We start from the raw sequence: 18,827 nt of genomic DNA, 5'->3' as shown, positions 1-18,827 counted from the left end.
CAATTTTCAAAGTTTTATGTGTACATCCAGTCATATAAGAGAGCCTACAAAAAGAATTAGGTTGATAACTATAAAAACAAGCCCACACGGCCCTCCCAAACTTTTATACTGAATTTCATTTCCTATAGATACCAAAACTTGGGGTAATTAGTGACACAATCAAAAAGATTTCATCCAATTATCTTTAAAACTAAGAGAGTAGCATACTGTATTTAAGATATACCTTTATAAACAAGAATTTGAAAAAAATAACCAAGTCCCCCCGCAGGGTTGGTTGTCCCGCCGCCGTTTTTTTTTAAAGATACCAATAGTTGGGGTAATTAGTGACCCAGCCCAAAAGATTTCATCCAATTATCTCTAAAACTAAGAGAGTAGCATACTGTATTTAAGATATACCTTCATAAACAAGAATTTGAAAAAAATGACTAAGTCCCCCCCGCAGGGTTGCTTGTTAGGGGAAAAATTTTTGAAAAAATAACATGGTCTCAAATGATTCCAAATTGCCTAATTCGGCGAGAAATGCAATAAAAAATTTCTTTTTTGGTGGCGGCGGAAAACGGTGGCGGACGGCGGGAGCGGCGGTCCCGCTGCCGTTTTTTTTTAAAGATACCAAAACTTGGGGTAATTAGTGACACAATCAAAAAGATTTTATCCAATTATCTTTAAAACTAAGAGAGTAGCATACTGTATTTAAGATATACCTTCATAAACGAGAATTTCGGCGAGAAATGCAATAAAAAAAAATTTTACCCCTCCCCAAAAAAAAAATTTTTTTGGGGGGGGGTGGGGGGTCGACGATAATTTTAAAAGTAACTTTGGCCCCATAGAAGCTTAAATCCAAAATTAGCTCCCTCTAGCTCTAAGGGTTCTCGAGTAAACCCCCCCCCCCCTGCCCAAATGGTCCTTAAGCACATCCTCCTTTACAGTCAAATGTCCCCTCTCTCCCTGAAATAGTTACATTGTACATATATGTACATACCTAATAGTAAAATCGTCGACTAGTTCTTGAATAAGAATCCATTTTTCTACATCAAAATGGAGGGTCCCAGCGAAACTTGTTGGAAGGTGCTGAAAAAAATAATACATTTTTAGTTAGGAACCAAATCTACGATTCCAAATGTCCATCTCTCTTGATTATTTTTTGAGTGAAACGTATTTTTTCGGCTCCTAGTTAAGATAGACGGTTGAAATTTTGTTTGAAGACTTCCTAAAACATTGAGTATTTAGTTTTACTTTAACAGCAATGATAATTTTTCATTCGTTACAAAAACTAAGGCCCGGGTAGCTGGATAAAGTGTCTGAAAAATCAGTCATGTGACGTCATAAAATGAAGGACATGAGAGGAGAAGTGGGAAATAAAACCCCTTAAAAAGAAATGAATAATCCCTCCTTTTTATGACGTTATAAGATTGTTTTTGTGACACTTCGTCCAGCTACAAACAATGGATGATATTATTCTTGTTTTGTATTAATAAACGTATGAGGTAAGAGGTAGGATGGTTGTTTGTGTGTTTATGTGTCTAAAAATTAATTTGTTAACCACTGAATCAATTTTGGTTCTTCTTGACACTGATTCTAAATTTTGATCTTGGAGGGGTACTTATTTAGAATTAAATAGTTATTTATGGTATTACAGACAGCATTCCGCGAATATTAAAATGAAACAGAGGCAGAAGTCGACCCTCCGCTAGCAATTACAGTTTTAAAAAGAAAAATTTTCTGCACCATTTTAGGGAGGGAAGCCAAGTAAGTGGCTCCGCCTAGCGACATTTTATATTCCTTTTCTAGGAGTTATTTCTTTTGGGAAGGTAGGGGTACCCTCTCCAAAAATAATTACCAACCTTTCCAGTATTTATGACTCATGAGAAGCTATATTGTAAAGGAGAACCTTCACCACAAACAGATCCTGTTTACTTTTATATGAAGATTACAAAAAAATCCTACCTTTGCGTCGATATAATGTGATAGCTCTGAAACATGAGACACGTGGAATATGTCAAAATCTAGCAAGTAGTCATCCATCAGCTGGCCAAGACGGGGTTTACCTATATATATAGATAGATAGTTAGTTAGATAGATAGCAAATAGTCATTAACTAATTGGCCAAGACGTGGTTTATCTTGATAGATAGATTATTAGATAGTTAGTTAGATATATAAATAAAAAGCAAGATAGATAGAAATATAGCAAGTAGTCATCCATCAGTTGCCCACGACGGGGTTTACCTGGAGAGGTAGATAGAGAGTTAGTTAGATAAATAAAAAGTAAGATAGAGAGTTAGTTAGATAGATAGATAATTAGTTAGATAGATATATAAAAGATAGCTAGTGTGTGAAATTCTAAAATATTCTAAATGACTTTTGCTTCCATTAACATTTTAGCAATCTTTGCCTGTAGGTACTTTATGTCTAAACAAGGCTTTAAAAGAGCTGATCTACATTAATATATATTTCAACTTTTAGTTTTAATTACAAGAAACATAATATAGCCTTAGTAGTTCAAACTATTAGGAGAAAAGTTTTTAAAATTTTTGTCTTAATCTAACTTTTCTTCTTATAAATTTCAGCTACCAAATAATTTTTGGAAGACTTAATTAGCATCCATTGTCCTCTCCCTCCCTGGTATATATATATGTACAACTATATGGGAGTAAACTTTCAAATGTGGAAAAACTTTTTAGGAGCAAAGCCACTTCTAATTTTATTCATAAAATGAAGACAATAAAGGAGGAAGGAGTCATAAGAAAACCTTGGGATTGGATTTAGAATCTATATTAGTTTACCCCTTAGAGATGCATGAACAAGGATAAAATACCCAAAAAGCAATGTCTAATAATTGAGAAAGAAAAAAACTAACATTATTAAATTTAGAGATACTTCGCTTGTAACATTATTCATAATAGTTCAATGAATAATTTTACAAAAGATTAAATAAAACCTTTTCACCCTACAATATTATTTATTCAGATCTTATGACAGATAATAAATGAGTTTTTTTTACCAAAGTAGTAGTATAAAAAGCAACCTAGCATTTGTGATGAAATCGGAGATAAAGTTGAATTTTTATTGTGATTTCAAAGCCCCGCTTTCTAGCATAATGTTTTATCCTTGTTAAAAGAATAAAGTTGAGTACTTTTTGCATTCAACTCAAACCATAAAGGGGAAGTGTTCCCATAAAACTGAACCAACCACTGAACCAATTGAGGCTCGAAGCCAATAGTTTTATTATAAACATATACTCCTTTTATCATTTCATCTTATTAGTTTCATTAGATAAAGCTCTTTAAAGTGCTTATAAAAAAGGACCAATGTTAGCCCAATAAACAGAATAAATTACCAATTGTAAGCCCATAAACATTTAAATTGACCAATGGGAGACCAGTATGACGCCAGTTTTTACAGGAACTAAAAAAGCTTCTCATTAGATCTATAGTCATGCTTTGATTAAAGCATAGCCCTTTATTCACTGTAAAGACTTCAATACAAAAATCGTACAATGAAAGAGTCTTGCTATATACTTTTTTTGGCCTTTATTACTAGCTTTGTAAATTTCTTTGTCATAGGCAAACACAAACTCGAAACGAGTGCATAAACAATTTTATTTGCAGAAATGTATGGACATAAAAAAGTATACACATCACAAGGCTTTTTATAGGGTTTTAAATTTTATCAAACTTTTTTAACTTTCTCATTTATTCAACATTTGTCATGCCCTTTTTTTCCTCAATGTAAAATCATGAGGATTGTTGTTTTTGTTTTCACTCGACAAACAAAGAGATGTCATCGTACCGAAGACCCTGTGCCGGCTTTCGACTGGGTCTTTGCAAATCAACGAATAGCGTCGGGAATATTAACACAGCCAAGTCACTACAAAAGAGAAGAATGCAACTTGCTAGCAGACAAAAAAAACCTTAACATGGGGAATACAGGTAGTTGTCTGGTTATACATCTATACTATACATCTATGTATAGTCTGTAGTCATTATCACTTCAAATCGGGAAGAAAATCAGTAAAAAATACTTTTATTTGATGCCTTACAGTCGACATTAGTCGACTCTTCCATCATTACAAACAGTAATAACAGGTGCTATGTAAGTTGAATAGAGATGATTTTTGGGGTTAGATGTATCATTCAAATATATTATATCTATTGTCCGTGGTGAATATTGAATCTTTATTGATAAAACCCTTATTTATGTATGTGGGCCATATATTTATAAAAAGGTTCATAGGCAATCCATTATCATGTACAAATATTGTATACAATTTATATAAATAATATTCAGGGAAAACACGGATAGGACAATGGAAGAGTAATTAAACTTCCCTCTGACATTACATGTGAAATTCTCCCTTTGGAAGTAATAAAGGAAAGGTATTACCACAAGTATCCCTTTCCTGGCAAAATTAAGGGGGTGGACACACCCCCCAAGGTGTTCACCCCCTACACAAACACAAGTTTGGTTTAAGGTGGGTGTCAAAATTGTCAATAAAGTGCAAAAATTGTCAATAAAGTATAAAAACTGTAGGTGGGCATCTCGCAACCACCTTGGAAAAAGCATTAAACCATCCCTGCTAAACATATGTACCTGCAGGATAGTGATAAAGCAGGAAAACTTCGCGGATTTTTGCTGGAAATATTGTCAGAATTCTAGAGAAGATTTGTTGTAGCTCTTCCCAACCACTAGACTTCCTAGATATATAGAGAGATAGTTAGATAGATTTTAGATGGGTGAATGGGTGTATTCATAGATTGATATATTCACAGATAGCTAGACAGATAGATAGATGGAAAGAAAAATATATGGATAGATTAAATTTCTCTAATATAGTGTATGAAGATTCCTGTGAATTTTAAGAAACTAAGCAATACTATAATTGTCTTCTAAGATGGTTCAAACATTTCTTATTAATATTTTTGATTTGACTGAATTATAAATTAAAATCATAAATAGTTTGATATCACATTGACTAATTCGTATAATAATACTATTGATTTGATAATAATAAGTCAAACCAAACAGAAAAAATTAATACAAAATTTAAAAATTTGCAGTATTGTAAACCAGTAATGTATTAAGTTTTTGTTAATACATTATTATTATAATGTTGTTGGGATAAAACATTTTTAATGTGTAGATATATTAAAATTAATAATGTTAGTTAATAAAAAAAAACGTAGGACTAAGATTTTTATCTGCTAAGGTTTTTACGCATGTTAATGTAAGAAGTCTTAAACATTTGAGATTTCTAGTAAAAATCCCAAAAGGATGTACGTCTGTTCTCTGTCTGTCTCTGTGTTTGTACTGAAGGATCTTTTTAAAGTTCCTCTTTACAGTGAAGCTTCTTATGGATCAAGGTAAAATTTATAACTATTATATGGGAGGGTACCTTCACCCTTCCAAGAGAAACCACCGAGTAAAAATACCGACCCCCCCCCCCTTTAAAAAAATGGTCTTCATAACCCTCCAAATAGTGCAAGGGAGGGGAGGGGGGGATTGTGTCATCACTCTACTTGCAATTTTAGTTTTTTTTGGGATGGTTTACAAAATAGTTCAAAAACCTGTATAAGATATCTTTCGGATTAGACAAAAATTCTTCCGATCCAATATTTATAAATGATTATAAGTTCATCAATTGCTTTGTAAAAGTCAAATTTATATAAATATTGCATTTTTACTCCTATTAATAAATTTCAGTTAACATAACCGTAATATTATATATTCATATATATGTTTGCCAACAAGTGTCAATAAAACTTCTATCTTTTTTTACAATCGTTTCTGTTGAATTCTGCTATTAAAATATATGTATATCTGAAGGGGTAAAACATAAGACTGTAAATTATACTGGTACCAAACGTTTTATTGACACGTTTTCTCATTTATTGGCTTAATAATGGATTTAGTTGTACATACTAGCTGTGTTAAACCTTTTCCCCAAAAATTTTAATCTACGGAAGAGAATTCATAGTTCATTGTCTTTAGTGTTGTCGTTCTGCTGTCCACTGTCTCAAGTTACTTGATAAACTTGTTTTTGGCAAGCACAATTTATAGTTGTCTTTACTCATATATACTATTAACTGCCCAAATAATAATATTTATCCATCTAAAAGTCTATCCATCTATCTTTATAAAATGTGAGTTGATTTTCTAAATCTATCTAATCATTCTTTTGCATATATAAAAACTCTGAAGTGCTTATGCTATTATTTCGTATTCATATATTTTATAGTTATCAACTTGATAAACTGTGCTAGTCGCTTTAAAAAAAAAGGGGGGACGGAATCACCCATCCCTAAAGAAAATAACTTTACAACAACGTATATTTCCTCATAATCATAACCTAGTCGGTTCAGAGGTTAACGTGATCTGAAAATTAAGAACAAACGTTCTACTTTTATTACAGATACAAGCGGCTACGCCCCCTAGAAGCCTCTAGGGGCACTTTCGAATGGAGAGAGGGGAAGTTTCAAAAAGAAATAAAATTCTTTTTTGAGGAGGTCATTTTTTACTGGGAGGCTGGATATACGCTCCCCCAAAAAGCTAAAGCTAAAAACCACCCTGGACCTATAAAAAGCTTCACTGTAAAGGAGAACCATATCGGTTTAAGCTTACTACTTTATATAAAAAAAAAATCAGCAAACTATTGCTTCTGTATGAGCTAGTACTTTTAAGTATGAGCTATTTATGGATATGTTCATCTTTGTTGTTTTGTTTCGATACCAAAAAATCAGCATTACAACTATTTTTGGTCGCCTGCCAAAACACTAAAACAACAAAACAAATCCTTTTGTCTTTGATAACAAAATACCTTATATAAAAAGATAGCATAAATGCATGCTTGTTCTATTAAGATCTTTAAATTCAGTCTTTGATGTCAAAATATCAAACATACAAGACCAGTTACTTAGCAGCGCCGTAATATCAAAATGAAGGGAAAAAAATATAAAAACTAATAAACTTTAAATCCAGGAATATTAAAGAATAGTTGCTATTTAAATCCCCAACCCAATAATAAAAGACAAATTACCCATCCTGTAGATTAAAGTTATTGGATGAAAAGATTTGACACTGACAGAAATGAACAAACCAATCAAAATTTACTAGAAAAGTTTTGGAGACCATATTCATAAAACTTTGAATACGACAGAAAACGTTTTTATAGTAATATTGTTTTGATATACAAACATGACCTAGTTTAAGAGAAGCTTCACTCTTAATATTTGAATATTTGTTGAAGTATTTTCATACAAACTTTCTCTCACAAAATGTTATCAAATTAATTGTTAATAAGAATATTAGGGAGAGTGCTTTTGAGAAAATAAATATATTTTTCTAAAAATAAAATTAATTTTTTTTTTATTTTTCATTGAGAATTAATCTTAATTCGATATTACACCCTCATGAATATCCTGTGTACAAAGTGTTTTTTTCCATCTTATTAAAGCTTCTAATAGGTCCATGGATGGTTTTAGGCTTTTTTCCTACTTTCATTACCCATTCAAATACATAGCTACTGATGCTGGGAGAGCAACCTCTAGTAACATATAATCATAGAAGTCCAAGGGGGGGGGGGGGTAAAGGGGTGATTACCCCCCCCCCCCCCCCAACACCCCAAAATTTTGGGTTTTCAATTTTTACCCCCCCGCAAATAAAAAAAATGCATCTAGAAAATAAAGATTACCCCCCTAAAATGATCTTGGTGGTGCCGTAGGCCCCCCCTAAAATTTATATTTTTAAAATTTGACCCCTACCCCCAAATAAAAAAGCTTGGACGCCCCTGCATATAATATACTATTTTGACTGAAATGTCTAAGTTTAGTTTGAATACATAAATTTTTTTACTTTTTTGAAAGAAAATCCTTCTTCCTGAAATTTTTTTTCCTCACAAGCAGGTTTAAAACTGAGGCTTTTTTAGGGTTTTTCTTTCCTACTTCTCCTTTTAGCATCCCTCATTTCTATGACGTCAGAATTTTTTTTTGGGAGACTTTATCTTCTTCAAATTTTATTTTATTTGATATTCATAAAATCCGTGAATTGTAAGTCAAAGTTTACAAAGGTGTTGTAATTAGGTTAAATTATAGCAAACTATATTTACACAAATCTGCAAAGAATATCTTAAGCAATAATCCTTTAGAGGGGGGATAGAGCAATTGTTGATGAATATATAATAAACCAAAATTAGTGGTGAAAATTTAAGACTACCTAACACAATCGAGATTTAATAAATAGTCATCATAATTTTAAATCCAACGAATGATACACATTTTTATTAACCAGTCTGAATTATATCTAAAAATAATCATTACTGTTAGAAATGTATATCTACAGTGAATCGCTGTTAAAATTGTTGTTACATGAAATAGTAACTAGAAGAACTATTTCTCTTGTTCTAAGTCAAAGAACATAGATAAATATTTTGTAAAATAAGAAACAATTAGAACAGAATTGTTGTAGAGTATATTCTAATTGGCAAATGGAATCAACTTAAGAAATTTCAGAATCTGATTTTTTTAGAGGCAAAGTAAAGAAGATTATTTCAAGTCCCTCAACAGATTATGACGTCATACGATAAAATAACCAATGAGAGGACAGCCCAAATTTTACCATTGGTCAATTACAGTGTCTACTGGCCTCTCAATGGCTATTCTATCGTTTGAAGTCATAATCTGTTGAGGGACTTTAATCATCTTCCAATGTAAATCATCATTTCCCATCCACCTAAAGCAATTACTGACAGACTGACGACCATAGTAAATTAAAGAGTCGCAGCTCAATATTGAATATTCATAATTTTAACCTTCTATCTCTTTTAGCATCCGAGTAAATTAAACGGAGTGATATCTAGAGTAGCTTCGCTACTAAAAATCAAAACATAAAAGTAACCTTTTACAGCATAGAAACAAATAGAAAAAAATATTTGAAAGAAAGAAAAAATATTTTATTATGATTTATTTTGTATGTATTAAGTTAAAGTAAGATTTATGAGAACCGGAACACAATACTTTGTAAGTTAAATTATACCACGGATCTTAGGGGATAAGACAATGGATGATAAATTTGTGTACTTTCCCAATGATGATAAACAAAATATCAATTGAAAATCAAGATTATTAGTTGAAAATTTTGACACAAATCAATCGAAATTTGATAAAAGTACCCAAAGTTTTTTAGCCAACGAAAAGGATACGTTGGTTAAAAAATGTTTGGGCACCATTACAATTCCCAGTCCAATATTCTCTCCCTCTCTGAAATACACCCATATTGTGCAGCTTTAGGTAGCGTAGCGATGTTTAAAGTATATCTTCAGGCGGTTTTCCTCAAAGTAACCCCTCATTATTTTTTAATAATTTGGATATAATGGTGGGGGGGGGGGGGAGACAGTACTTTTTGGGGGGTTTTGTTAACTTTAGGACTGGTTAGATTAGGTTACAAGGTAACCTCGCAGGGTAAGGGCATCAGAGATGTAGGCCCTGCAAGTGTTAGGTAAAGAAAAAACAATCCCTCCTTATTTTAATTATTTCAAAAATTGGTGTGGTGAGTTAGGCTCTGCTCGCTTGTTAATTAGAGGGAAAACAATAATCTTCCCATCTAATATTTTTTAAACATTGTATAGTTATTTCATGCTCAAAATATAAATTTTTATGGCTAAAAAATTTAGAATAAAAACGTATAGATGACCTGTCAATGAGCAGAGCAAATCCAAGTGTGGGTCCTGTTCGCGGGGTTATGGATATCAAATACTTCAGTAACAACAAGATATCACTTTCTTGTGCCTAAATAGTTAGATAGATATAGAGATTCATATATAGATAGATATGTAGATAGATATATAGATAGATAGATAGATAGATAGATAGATAGATAGATAGATAGATAGATAGATAGATAGATAGATAGATAGATAGATAGATAGATAGATAGATAGATAGATAGATAGATAGATAGATAGATAGATAGATAGATAGATAGATAGATAGATAGATAGATAGATAGATAGATAGATAGATAGATAGATAGATAGATAGATAGATAGATAGATAGATAGATAGATAGATAGATAGATAGATAGATAGATAGATAGATAGATAGATAGATAGATAGATAGATAGATAGATAGATAGATAGATAGATAGATAGATAGATAGATAGATATTTGTAGAAATTTAATTAAACCCTTTTTTAATGTATAGTCAAAAGCTATATTCAAGTCAAACTGTCTTAAATTCATCTTACTAATTTAATTTCCTAATAAGTTGCATCTGTAACAGACTTAGGTCTATGATTTTAGAATTTTTCCCGTATTTTAAATATCTGCATTTTGTGACAATTTCAACTTTTTCGGTTTTCCAGAGTCAAACCTTTTACCATTCCGCTAAAGAGCGGATGCATTAAGTTATGCACTACAGTAGCTAGAGGCCTCTAGTGGCACTTTTGTTTGTTAAAGTCTCTACAATAATTCTTTATGTTATGGATACCTCTTAATGTTACGTTGAAGTCTCCCAGATTTTAAGAAAATTTTAAGAAAATTTAAGAAATTTAAGAAAAATTTTTTGTCATTTCTCTTGGGAGGGTGGTGGTACCGTCCCTCAAAATAGTTAAAAACCTTCCCGGGACATATGAGAATCTACCCTGTTGAGGAGAACCCGATCGGTTCAGCGGTTAGCGAGATCCTTTGGTACAAACACACAGACAAACAAACATCCTGTTACTTTAGTATAAGGATTATATACAAATACCTTGAACAATTGTTGATTATCTGGAAAGACCATCAACGGGAAGCCAGATTTTGTGTAACCACCTATAAAAATAAAAAAAAACATTGTTAGAAAAATATAATTTAATACTGTGTCTAAAAGGCATTGAAACAGATTAACGTTTTTGTTTTAAAATTTAAGCCTTGTTGAAAATAATATCCTCAAATATTTTCTATTGATAATAAACATATTATGATATCTAATTAATATTTCAATGTCTTTGTGATCAGCCTTTTATGATTCTTACATTTAAGAATTAGTTAGCCTGACTATGTGTGTGCTTCAAAGCGCTTAAAATATTTTCTTTTCGATCTGACTGCAGCCTTTTGCTTTTTTATGATAAGATAATAGTGTTTATATCTAATTGCGCTTCGCCCCTAGCCTCAAGGGGCTTTGCCTCAAGAGGTAATAAAAAATAGGTACCCTCCCCCACTGCAACTGAGCAAGTTTGTGGTATAAACAAATTTTAAAAATGGGGGAGGAATTATTTATGTTTAGGGGGGGACTGGGGGGGTTGGTTTGTCCCACCCCCCCAAGAAAATAGACTTAAACCACCACAGACCAGGAAGAATTGAGGTACCCTCCTTTATCTTTAAACATAAGACCCGTAAGAAGCTTCACACAGTCTATTACTCTTTTATAAATTCTAACTTTTTTCTCTTAATAATGAAGTTGCTTGTAGAAATGTTAAGATTAATTGACAAGCAAACAACAAAAGTTCTTTCCTTCAAACTATAAAAAACAAGAATGACAACATCCATAAAAGCAAAGCTCTTAAATCAGACGGTAGAACAAACGAACATGAACACATGTATCAAAATTTAATAAGCAGAATTTGTATATAAACTTGCGTAAATGAAGGTTATTGTTTCAGGACATGCACATATTTTAAATACTTGATCATCATGTGCAAAGTTTAAAATCGATATAGCTATGCAGTACTACGACGGACCGACCCTAATTAAAGAAATCATTGCTTTAACAATAAATACAAATAAATGTTAGAAATGTTATAACTAAATTATTTAGCAAATAGTTCTTATGTCAATTTATTTTGAGAGAAATTAATCAGTTTCAACAAGGATGAGAATTTTAATAAACTGTAACGAGCGATTCTTTTAAAATAAAATAAAAATATCCAGGTATCTTACGGGATAAGACAATGGATGATAAAAGTTGAAAAGCTAAAATTAATGATCGAAAAGTTCAGAATCTAATAGTCCAATAAAAGTACTTTGTTAGGGAACAAATTAGTAAGATATTGTTTTAATAAAAATTTAGGTACCAGAGTTATAGTTAAATGTCCCCTCCCTCACTTAAAAGAATCATTTATTTTTGATACTTACGATAATAATCCCTTAAATGATTTTGTAAATTAAGTTTATATTTAAAGAAAATGAAAAGTAAAAAACTTTATTTTTTTGTATCATAAACAAGAAGTGTATTCTTTTTAAGATTATTATTTTTTATACATTTATTAAATCTTGAATGGAGGGACAAACAATTCTACCAATAATCTATAATACAAAGTAGCTTGATGTCTGTCCGTCTGTCCGTCCGTCCGTCCGTCTGAAGCTTTTTATCTTGGTAACCACTGAACCGATCGGATTCTACTCTTCAGGGAATATACCTACTGGTTCTGTGGTGGTTTTAGGCTATTTTCTTGGAGGGTGGGACACCCCCAACTCCCCCAAAAACAAAAATACCCCCCCCCCAAATTTTTTTTGTAGTAGATATCCTTGGTCCTTTTTATTTCTTTTATTTCTGAATTTCATCTTAACTTTTTTCTGATCACCTCTTGGGGCAAAGCCGCTAGTTGTAATATACAGAAGGGTAATTTTTATTCTAATCAGGGATGTACATTAATTTTATGTCCATTGTCTTATCCATTAATATCCCTGTTAATTTTTCTTCCTGAATTGATGTTAATCTCTGGCAATGCCAGATATGTCAAAAATCGGCATTTTCTAATCTTTTCAAGATTTTTTTTTATTCAGTGTTACAAAAATACCGCAAAACAAACAAAAAAATAAGCTTAATTGTCCAAAAAAAAAACATAAAATATGAAACTTCTAGTTGGTTAACTTTTTAAATTATCAAAAATTTATGTGTGAATTTTAGGTTTTTTTATTCATCTGTCAATTAGAAGAAAAAAAAGTTATTTTTTTAATAATCTGAACTAATAAACTGGCCATTGAACGTAGGGACTACAAACATAGTCAATTTATAGAGTAGCTGCAAAAAACAAGGGTGGCAACATAAAAAGCATAAACAATTTATGGATAGGCAAACAGACAAAGTGAGTTAAAGAGCAGATGTTCAGTTGTCATAAGAATATAGAAAACAAAAGAGAACTGTTAGTTCAAATATATTTAACATGACCGACAATCCAACGGACCAGGCAAATTATTATATACCGGTTGCTAATTTGTACAGGAAATCTTCAAAATTAAATCAGACTTCTATTTTATGTAGAAGACTAGTAATCACGTTTTACCCAAGTGTTTCAAACAGTATTCAAAGAAAACATATAGATGGATATTTCAAATTAAAAAATAAGAATTTTTTAAAAATATTTGCTGTTTTTTACGAAAGTTCCAATTTTTAATCAGTGAATGTGTCCAGGGATGGTGGGGACATTGGTCTGTTTATTACACTAGTCCACAAAGTTTTATAATAATGTTTCCTTGTTCGATGACGTCGGGGACTTTTAGGCTGGTTGGTTTACTAAATTGAGTTTCCAAACGTTTTAAGCACTAATTTTAATATACAGAAGGGATGATTTTGTGTATAATTATTGGGGATGTACATCAATTTATTGGCCATTGTCTTATCCCTGTAGATCCCTGGAATGTGTCACTAACAAAAATGAGAAATCTTTATGATAGATTAATCTCTTTAGGGACATTTTTTTGACCAATGCAAATCACCAAATTCAGGATTTTTAGATAACAACCATTTTTATTTTTTAAATTTACTATAAGTTGAGCAAAAAATGCGGTTATTTTTTAAATTCTTATTGCTCTTTTGTTAATAGTAGAAAATTTGAAATGTTGAAATTCAATTTGTAAAATAACAAGAAAGCCAACATCCATAAAAGCGAAGCTCAGAAACGTTAGGGCAAACGATTCTTAACACTTGTAGAGTGCCAGAACTGATAATCAGAAAGTCAAAATATCGTAAGTAAATTTGATGAAAAACTTTTTAAATACAGATAAGTTTAAGGACATATTCACATCTTTACGACTCGATTATAAATATTCTTTGGTCATAACATTGTACTTTGTTGTCTAAGGAATCTGTATTTGAAACAAATCAGATCAATCGAATAATTATACAATATAAAAATTTGCAGTTAAAAAGTTAAATGTTAACATGTTTAAAATGGACGTACCGACATTCTGGTAACGATTATAGAGTTGCTCCGCTTTTTAATCGTACCTATCTTATACAGTAATTATCATTAAAGTTTGAAATCGATAGGATAATTCTAATCGTTACGGACTGACGGAAAGACAGACATTTAAAATTATAGAGTAGCTTCTCTACTAAAAAGATATTAAATGCAAATAAAATTGAAAGTTCATTCTTATCCCTGCATCCGTGGACCTACCCCTGTATCCCTGTGAGAAGTGCAGTCCTATTCTTCTTTGTGCAAAGAGTAATTAAGATTAAAATAATTGCATTATAATCATACCAAGAGGATCACAAACCCTTGTTTCAAAATCTGTACTGTTTGGTTTTGTACCAATCCTAAAATCTACAAGATATATTTGTCACGATTCTGTTTATCTTTTATGTTTAATAGCTCTTTATGCAAAGTGTAGTATTATTTTATATATATCTATTTGTTCCCTCCCTCCCCTCCTCTAAATAGCATTCCCTCTACTGTTAATAAACCTTCTTTCCTTCGATTTAGGGACGATCGATTGATCCGTTTACAAGATCTTAGAGGACATACATAAAAATAGACAGACAAACATTATGTAACTTTATTACGTATAATAATGATCATGATTAAAGAAAATGTAATTTTTCTGCCTGTTGTTCTTTTATTAACGTATTTTTTTTCCCTGTAATTAACTCTTTCATGAAAATAATAATGTACAAATATTGAAATAGAATTTTACAATTTCTAAAAATAGTTACTTTGTACTTTTAGTCATTATTTCACTTTATTTTCATAGAATTGTTTTTATTTTTCACTTTAGAGAAAAATGACATTTTATGATTAGTCAAATATTAAATCATAAAAGGTGGAATAGAACTGTTAAAGATGAAATCAATATACCTATTTATAATTGTTTTATTTCTTATTTTAACTAAAGGACGTGTAAGAAACTAAGCTGTGGAAAATTTTTGGGTTTCATTATTATGAAATTGGACGAGAAAAAAACAACATTCAGAACATAAGAAAAGTATGAATAATTGTTTATCAAAATCTCGCAAATAATCAGTTCTATTAGCTATCTTTTCAGAAAAGAAAAAAAATTAGGTGCAGTTTTTAAAATTACTTTTTGGTAGTGTAGCCTAAATCTACCTGTTTTTAAAACTTCTGAAAGATGCCTCTAGAAGCAAATAGCAAATAAGTCTAAACCGAAGAATTATAAAAAACGACCAAAAGGTGCGATTGGTAATGAAGATTTTTTCTTTAAAATACATCCTATTATATAAAGTAGTAAGCGTTTTTTGTCTGTCCCGAAGGATCTCGCTAACCGCTAAACCGATATTGTTCTCCTTTACAGCGACGCTTCTTATAGGTGCTGGGAAGGTTTTAAACTATTTTTGAAGAGGGTGTCTTCACACCCTACCCCCCCCCCCAAAAAAAAAATTAAATATATTTTTAACTCTTTTGAAACTCAAATTTAAAATGGGATGAGGTCGAATTTTCCTCCTCCTACCAGTGCCCCTAGAGGCTTCTAGGGGCTTAGCCGCTAGTCCTTATACTTAAGTAACAGGATGTCTGTTTGTCTGTTTGTGTGTCTGTATGTTTGTACCGAAGGATCTCGCTAACCGCTGAACCGATCGGGTTCCCCTTAACAGGGTAGCTTCTCATATGTCCCGGGAAGGTTTAGAACTATTTTGGGGGAGGGTACAACCACCTTCCCAAGAGAAATCGCCCCTAGAAAAAAAATCCCCCCAGAAAAATACGGGGGGGGGGGCATTTTTTTACTTTTTCTTTTCAAATCTAAAATAATAGAGGCCTCTAGGGGCGTAGCCGCTAGTATTATATAAAGTAGTAAGCGTTTTTTGTCTGTCTCGAAGGATCGTACTAACCGCTGAACCAATATTGTTCTCCTTTACAGTAAAGCTTCTTATAGGTCCTGGGGAGGTTTTAAATTATTTTTTGAGAGGGTGTCTTCACCCCCCTCCCCCTAAAAATATTTTTTTTTACTCTTTTGAAACTCAAATTTAAAATAGGATGAGGTCGACTTTCCCCCCTCCTACCAGTGCCCTAGAGGCTTCTAGGGGCGTAGCCGCTAGTTTTATTATGAAGCAGCAGTAGTTACTAAATTAAGTGTTATTGAAATAGATTTATAACTGTTCAAAGAATAACAATGATTTCTAGAGTAGCCTTGCTATCAACAAGAATGCTTACCAGGAAGCTATCAACAAGAATGAAATGCTTACCAGGAAGCTATCAACAAGAATGCTTACCAGGAAGCTATCAACAAGAATGAAATGCTTACCAGGAAGCTATCAACAAGAATGAAATACTTACCAGTAAGCTATCAACAAGAATGAAATGCTTACCAGGAAGCTATCAACAAGAATGAAATACTTACCAGTAAGCTATCAACAAGAATGAAATGCTTACCAGGAAGCTATCAACAAGAATGCTTACCAGGAAGCTATCAACAAGAATGAAATACTTACCAGTAAGCTATCAACAAGAATTAAATACTTACCAGGAAGCTATCAACAAGAATGAAATGCTTACCAGGAAGCTATCAACAAGAATTAAATACTTACCAGGGAGCTATCAATAAGAATGAAATGCTTACCAGGAAGCTATCAACAAGAATGAAATGCTTACCAGGAAGCTATCAACAAGAATGAAATGCTTACCAGGAAGCTATCAACAAGAATGAAATACTTACCAGGAAGCTATCAACAAGAATGAAATACTTACCAGGAAGCTATCAACAAGAATGAAATACTGACCAGGAAGCTATCAACAAGAATACTTACCAGGAAGCTCGGCTATCTCGGATGTCAACAGATGTACACAGTCCTGAAACAATGAAAAGTGTTAGATCAATGATTCATGTGCCTATAAGGCATTTAAAAAAGTAGTTATGGCTGTCATGCAACCTCTATAATGCTATGTTTATGGCATTGACATTTTGTAATATGTAGATAAATTAACAGCTTAATCAAAAAAGATATACTTATGGATAACTTCCTCCAACAAAAAAAAAACGAAACCTTTTAAGAGATAGCCTTGAACTTTCATTCAGGCATGTTAGAATCGTCCTACTGATTGTAATCTTTTTTGTTATACAATTCAGAAACGTATCAACTACATACAGGGTGCGCCACATATTCTCGGACTTTTTCTAAATTGTAAACAAATGAACATAAAATCGTCAATTTTAAAGATTTTATTAAATTTTAAAAACTGGGAAGCAAACTAGGTATATGACTATTAGATCATTGATTAAAATCGCCGCCAGCATCAATCACCGCCTTTACCCGCCTCCCCAACCGCCGGCAGGCCCAGGTCAAAATGTACCTGTCCAAGATGGCGAAGATCTCCTTGATAGTGGCAATGAGGGAGGTCTTTGTGGCATGGGCACGTCTATTGGTGCATGCTTCAAAGTAGCCCTAGGCCCAAAAGTCCATTGAATTAAGATCGGGCTGCTGGGAGGCCCCATTTCCTTAGGAATGTGAGTAACCGCAGGATCCTAATTCACCCAACTTTCAAGCTACCATTTGACACGGAGGCCTTTATTTAGACCACAGTTGAGCTAGAACGACGTTGTATACCTTTTTAGAAATGGCATGAAGATTCAAATAGGGTTGTCAGCGCAATCCATAGTCTAAAATGAGTTTTTAAGTTCCATATTGGTCTCTAAAGTCGAGAACCGAGAAATTTTCACGACTTTACACGATTTTTGACGTTTTTGACATCTCTAAATCTGTCACGTTTCACTTTGCCGAAGTACTACAGCCAAGCCATTTTAGATAGAGAGCTCTAGTCTTTTCTAGTGTCTTACTTATGTATCTAACAGTATCCCCAGCAAGTTGCATAACTCTACCTCATCTACAGATGGGCTGAGGTCCGATTTATTGGGCCCTAGTCGAGAATCCAGATTATACCACTGGCGCAACTCGAATCTGCCTTGTTGAACATAAGCGCGGCCAGCTCGGAGTACGAGCCCATCTTCGTCCATAGATTTTTTTGTGCTAAAAGGTAATTACCTAAGCTTTTTATAGTGGGGTCAAACGTCCTGATTGGTCAAGTAGTTTTGACGCTATGGCCGTTTAAAGAAAGTCCGAGGATATGTGGCGCACCCTGTAGAATGATTTCCTTATTCATTGTTTGATTTGGGAATGGTGTAATAATCAGAGAAAGAGGTGACATTAAGCTGTTTATTACACTAGTCTCCAAAGTTTTATAATAACGTTTTCATATTCGTTGACTAGGGGACCTTTATTGATTTTTGATTACTTGTTTCATTTAGTTGAGTGTCTAAACGTTTCAACCACTAATTGTTATCTACAGAAGAAATATTTTATGTATTATCATTGGAAATGTATATCAATTTATCGGCCATTGTTTTATCCTTTCAGAACCCTATGTTAAATTTTGCACAAGCGATTAGCGAAGGATATCCATAATCAATTCTTAAAATATAATTATGTCCATTATTACCAATATTTAGTATAAATTCAAAAAAATACACCAAGCCGTTTCTGAGATCTTTGTGAAGCTAAGAATCAATCTGCATTCATGTTTTTTTATTAAAGTTTAATTTTCTAAGAATACCTTGAAAAACACCTGCTAGCAAAATAATATTAAACTAAGAGATAAGGGATGATTATTCCGAAGGAAAATTATTTA

At 32.4% G+C, this 18,827-nt stretch overlaps 1 protein-coding gene across 3 annotated transcripts in view; it reads right to left on the bottom strand.

Annotated features, from left to right (window-relative positions):
- Nucleotides 1–18,827, bottom strand: part of LOC145333584 (guanine nucleotide exchange factor DBS-like) — a 95,778-nt gene that overhangs the window by 69,956 nt on the left and 6,995 nt on the right. For all 3 annotated transcript variants that reach the window (XM_080178747.1, XM_080178746.1, XM_080178748.1), the window contains exons 2-7: nt 16,952–16,994; nt 10,742–10,803; nt 9,684–9,778; nt 4,590–4,693; nt 1,945–2,045; nt 980–1,068 (exon numbers count right to left, since the gene is read on the bottom strand). In XM_080178747.1, coding sequence (XP_080034873.1) covers nt 980–1,068; nt 1,945–2,045; nt 4,590–4,693; nt 9,684–9,778; nt 10,742–10,803; nt 16,952–16,994 — 494 coding nt within the window. The remainder of the gene's footprint in view (nt 1–979; nt 1,069–1,944; nt 2,046–4,589; nt 4,694–9,683; nt 9,779–10,741; nt 10,804–16,951; nt 16,995–18,827) is intronic.

The sequence above is a fragment of the Acartia tonsa genome, chromosome 12 (genome assembly GCF_053477335.1).
Source record: "Acartia tonsa isolate MP-2025a chromosome 12, ASM5347733v1, whole genome shotgun sequence".
NCBI lineage: Eukaryota > Metazoa > Arthropoda > Copepoda > Calanoida > Acartiidae > Acartia > Acartia tonsa.
Note: the sequence above shows the minus strand (reverse complement) of the source record. Positions and strands in the feature narration are given on the sequence as shown.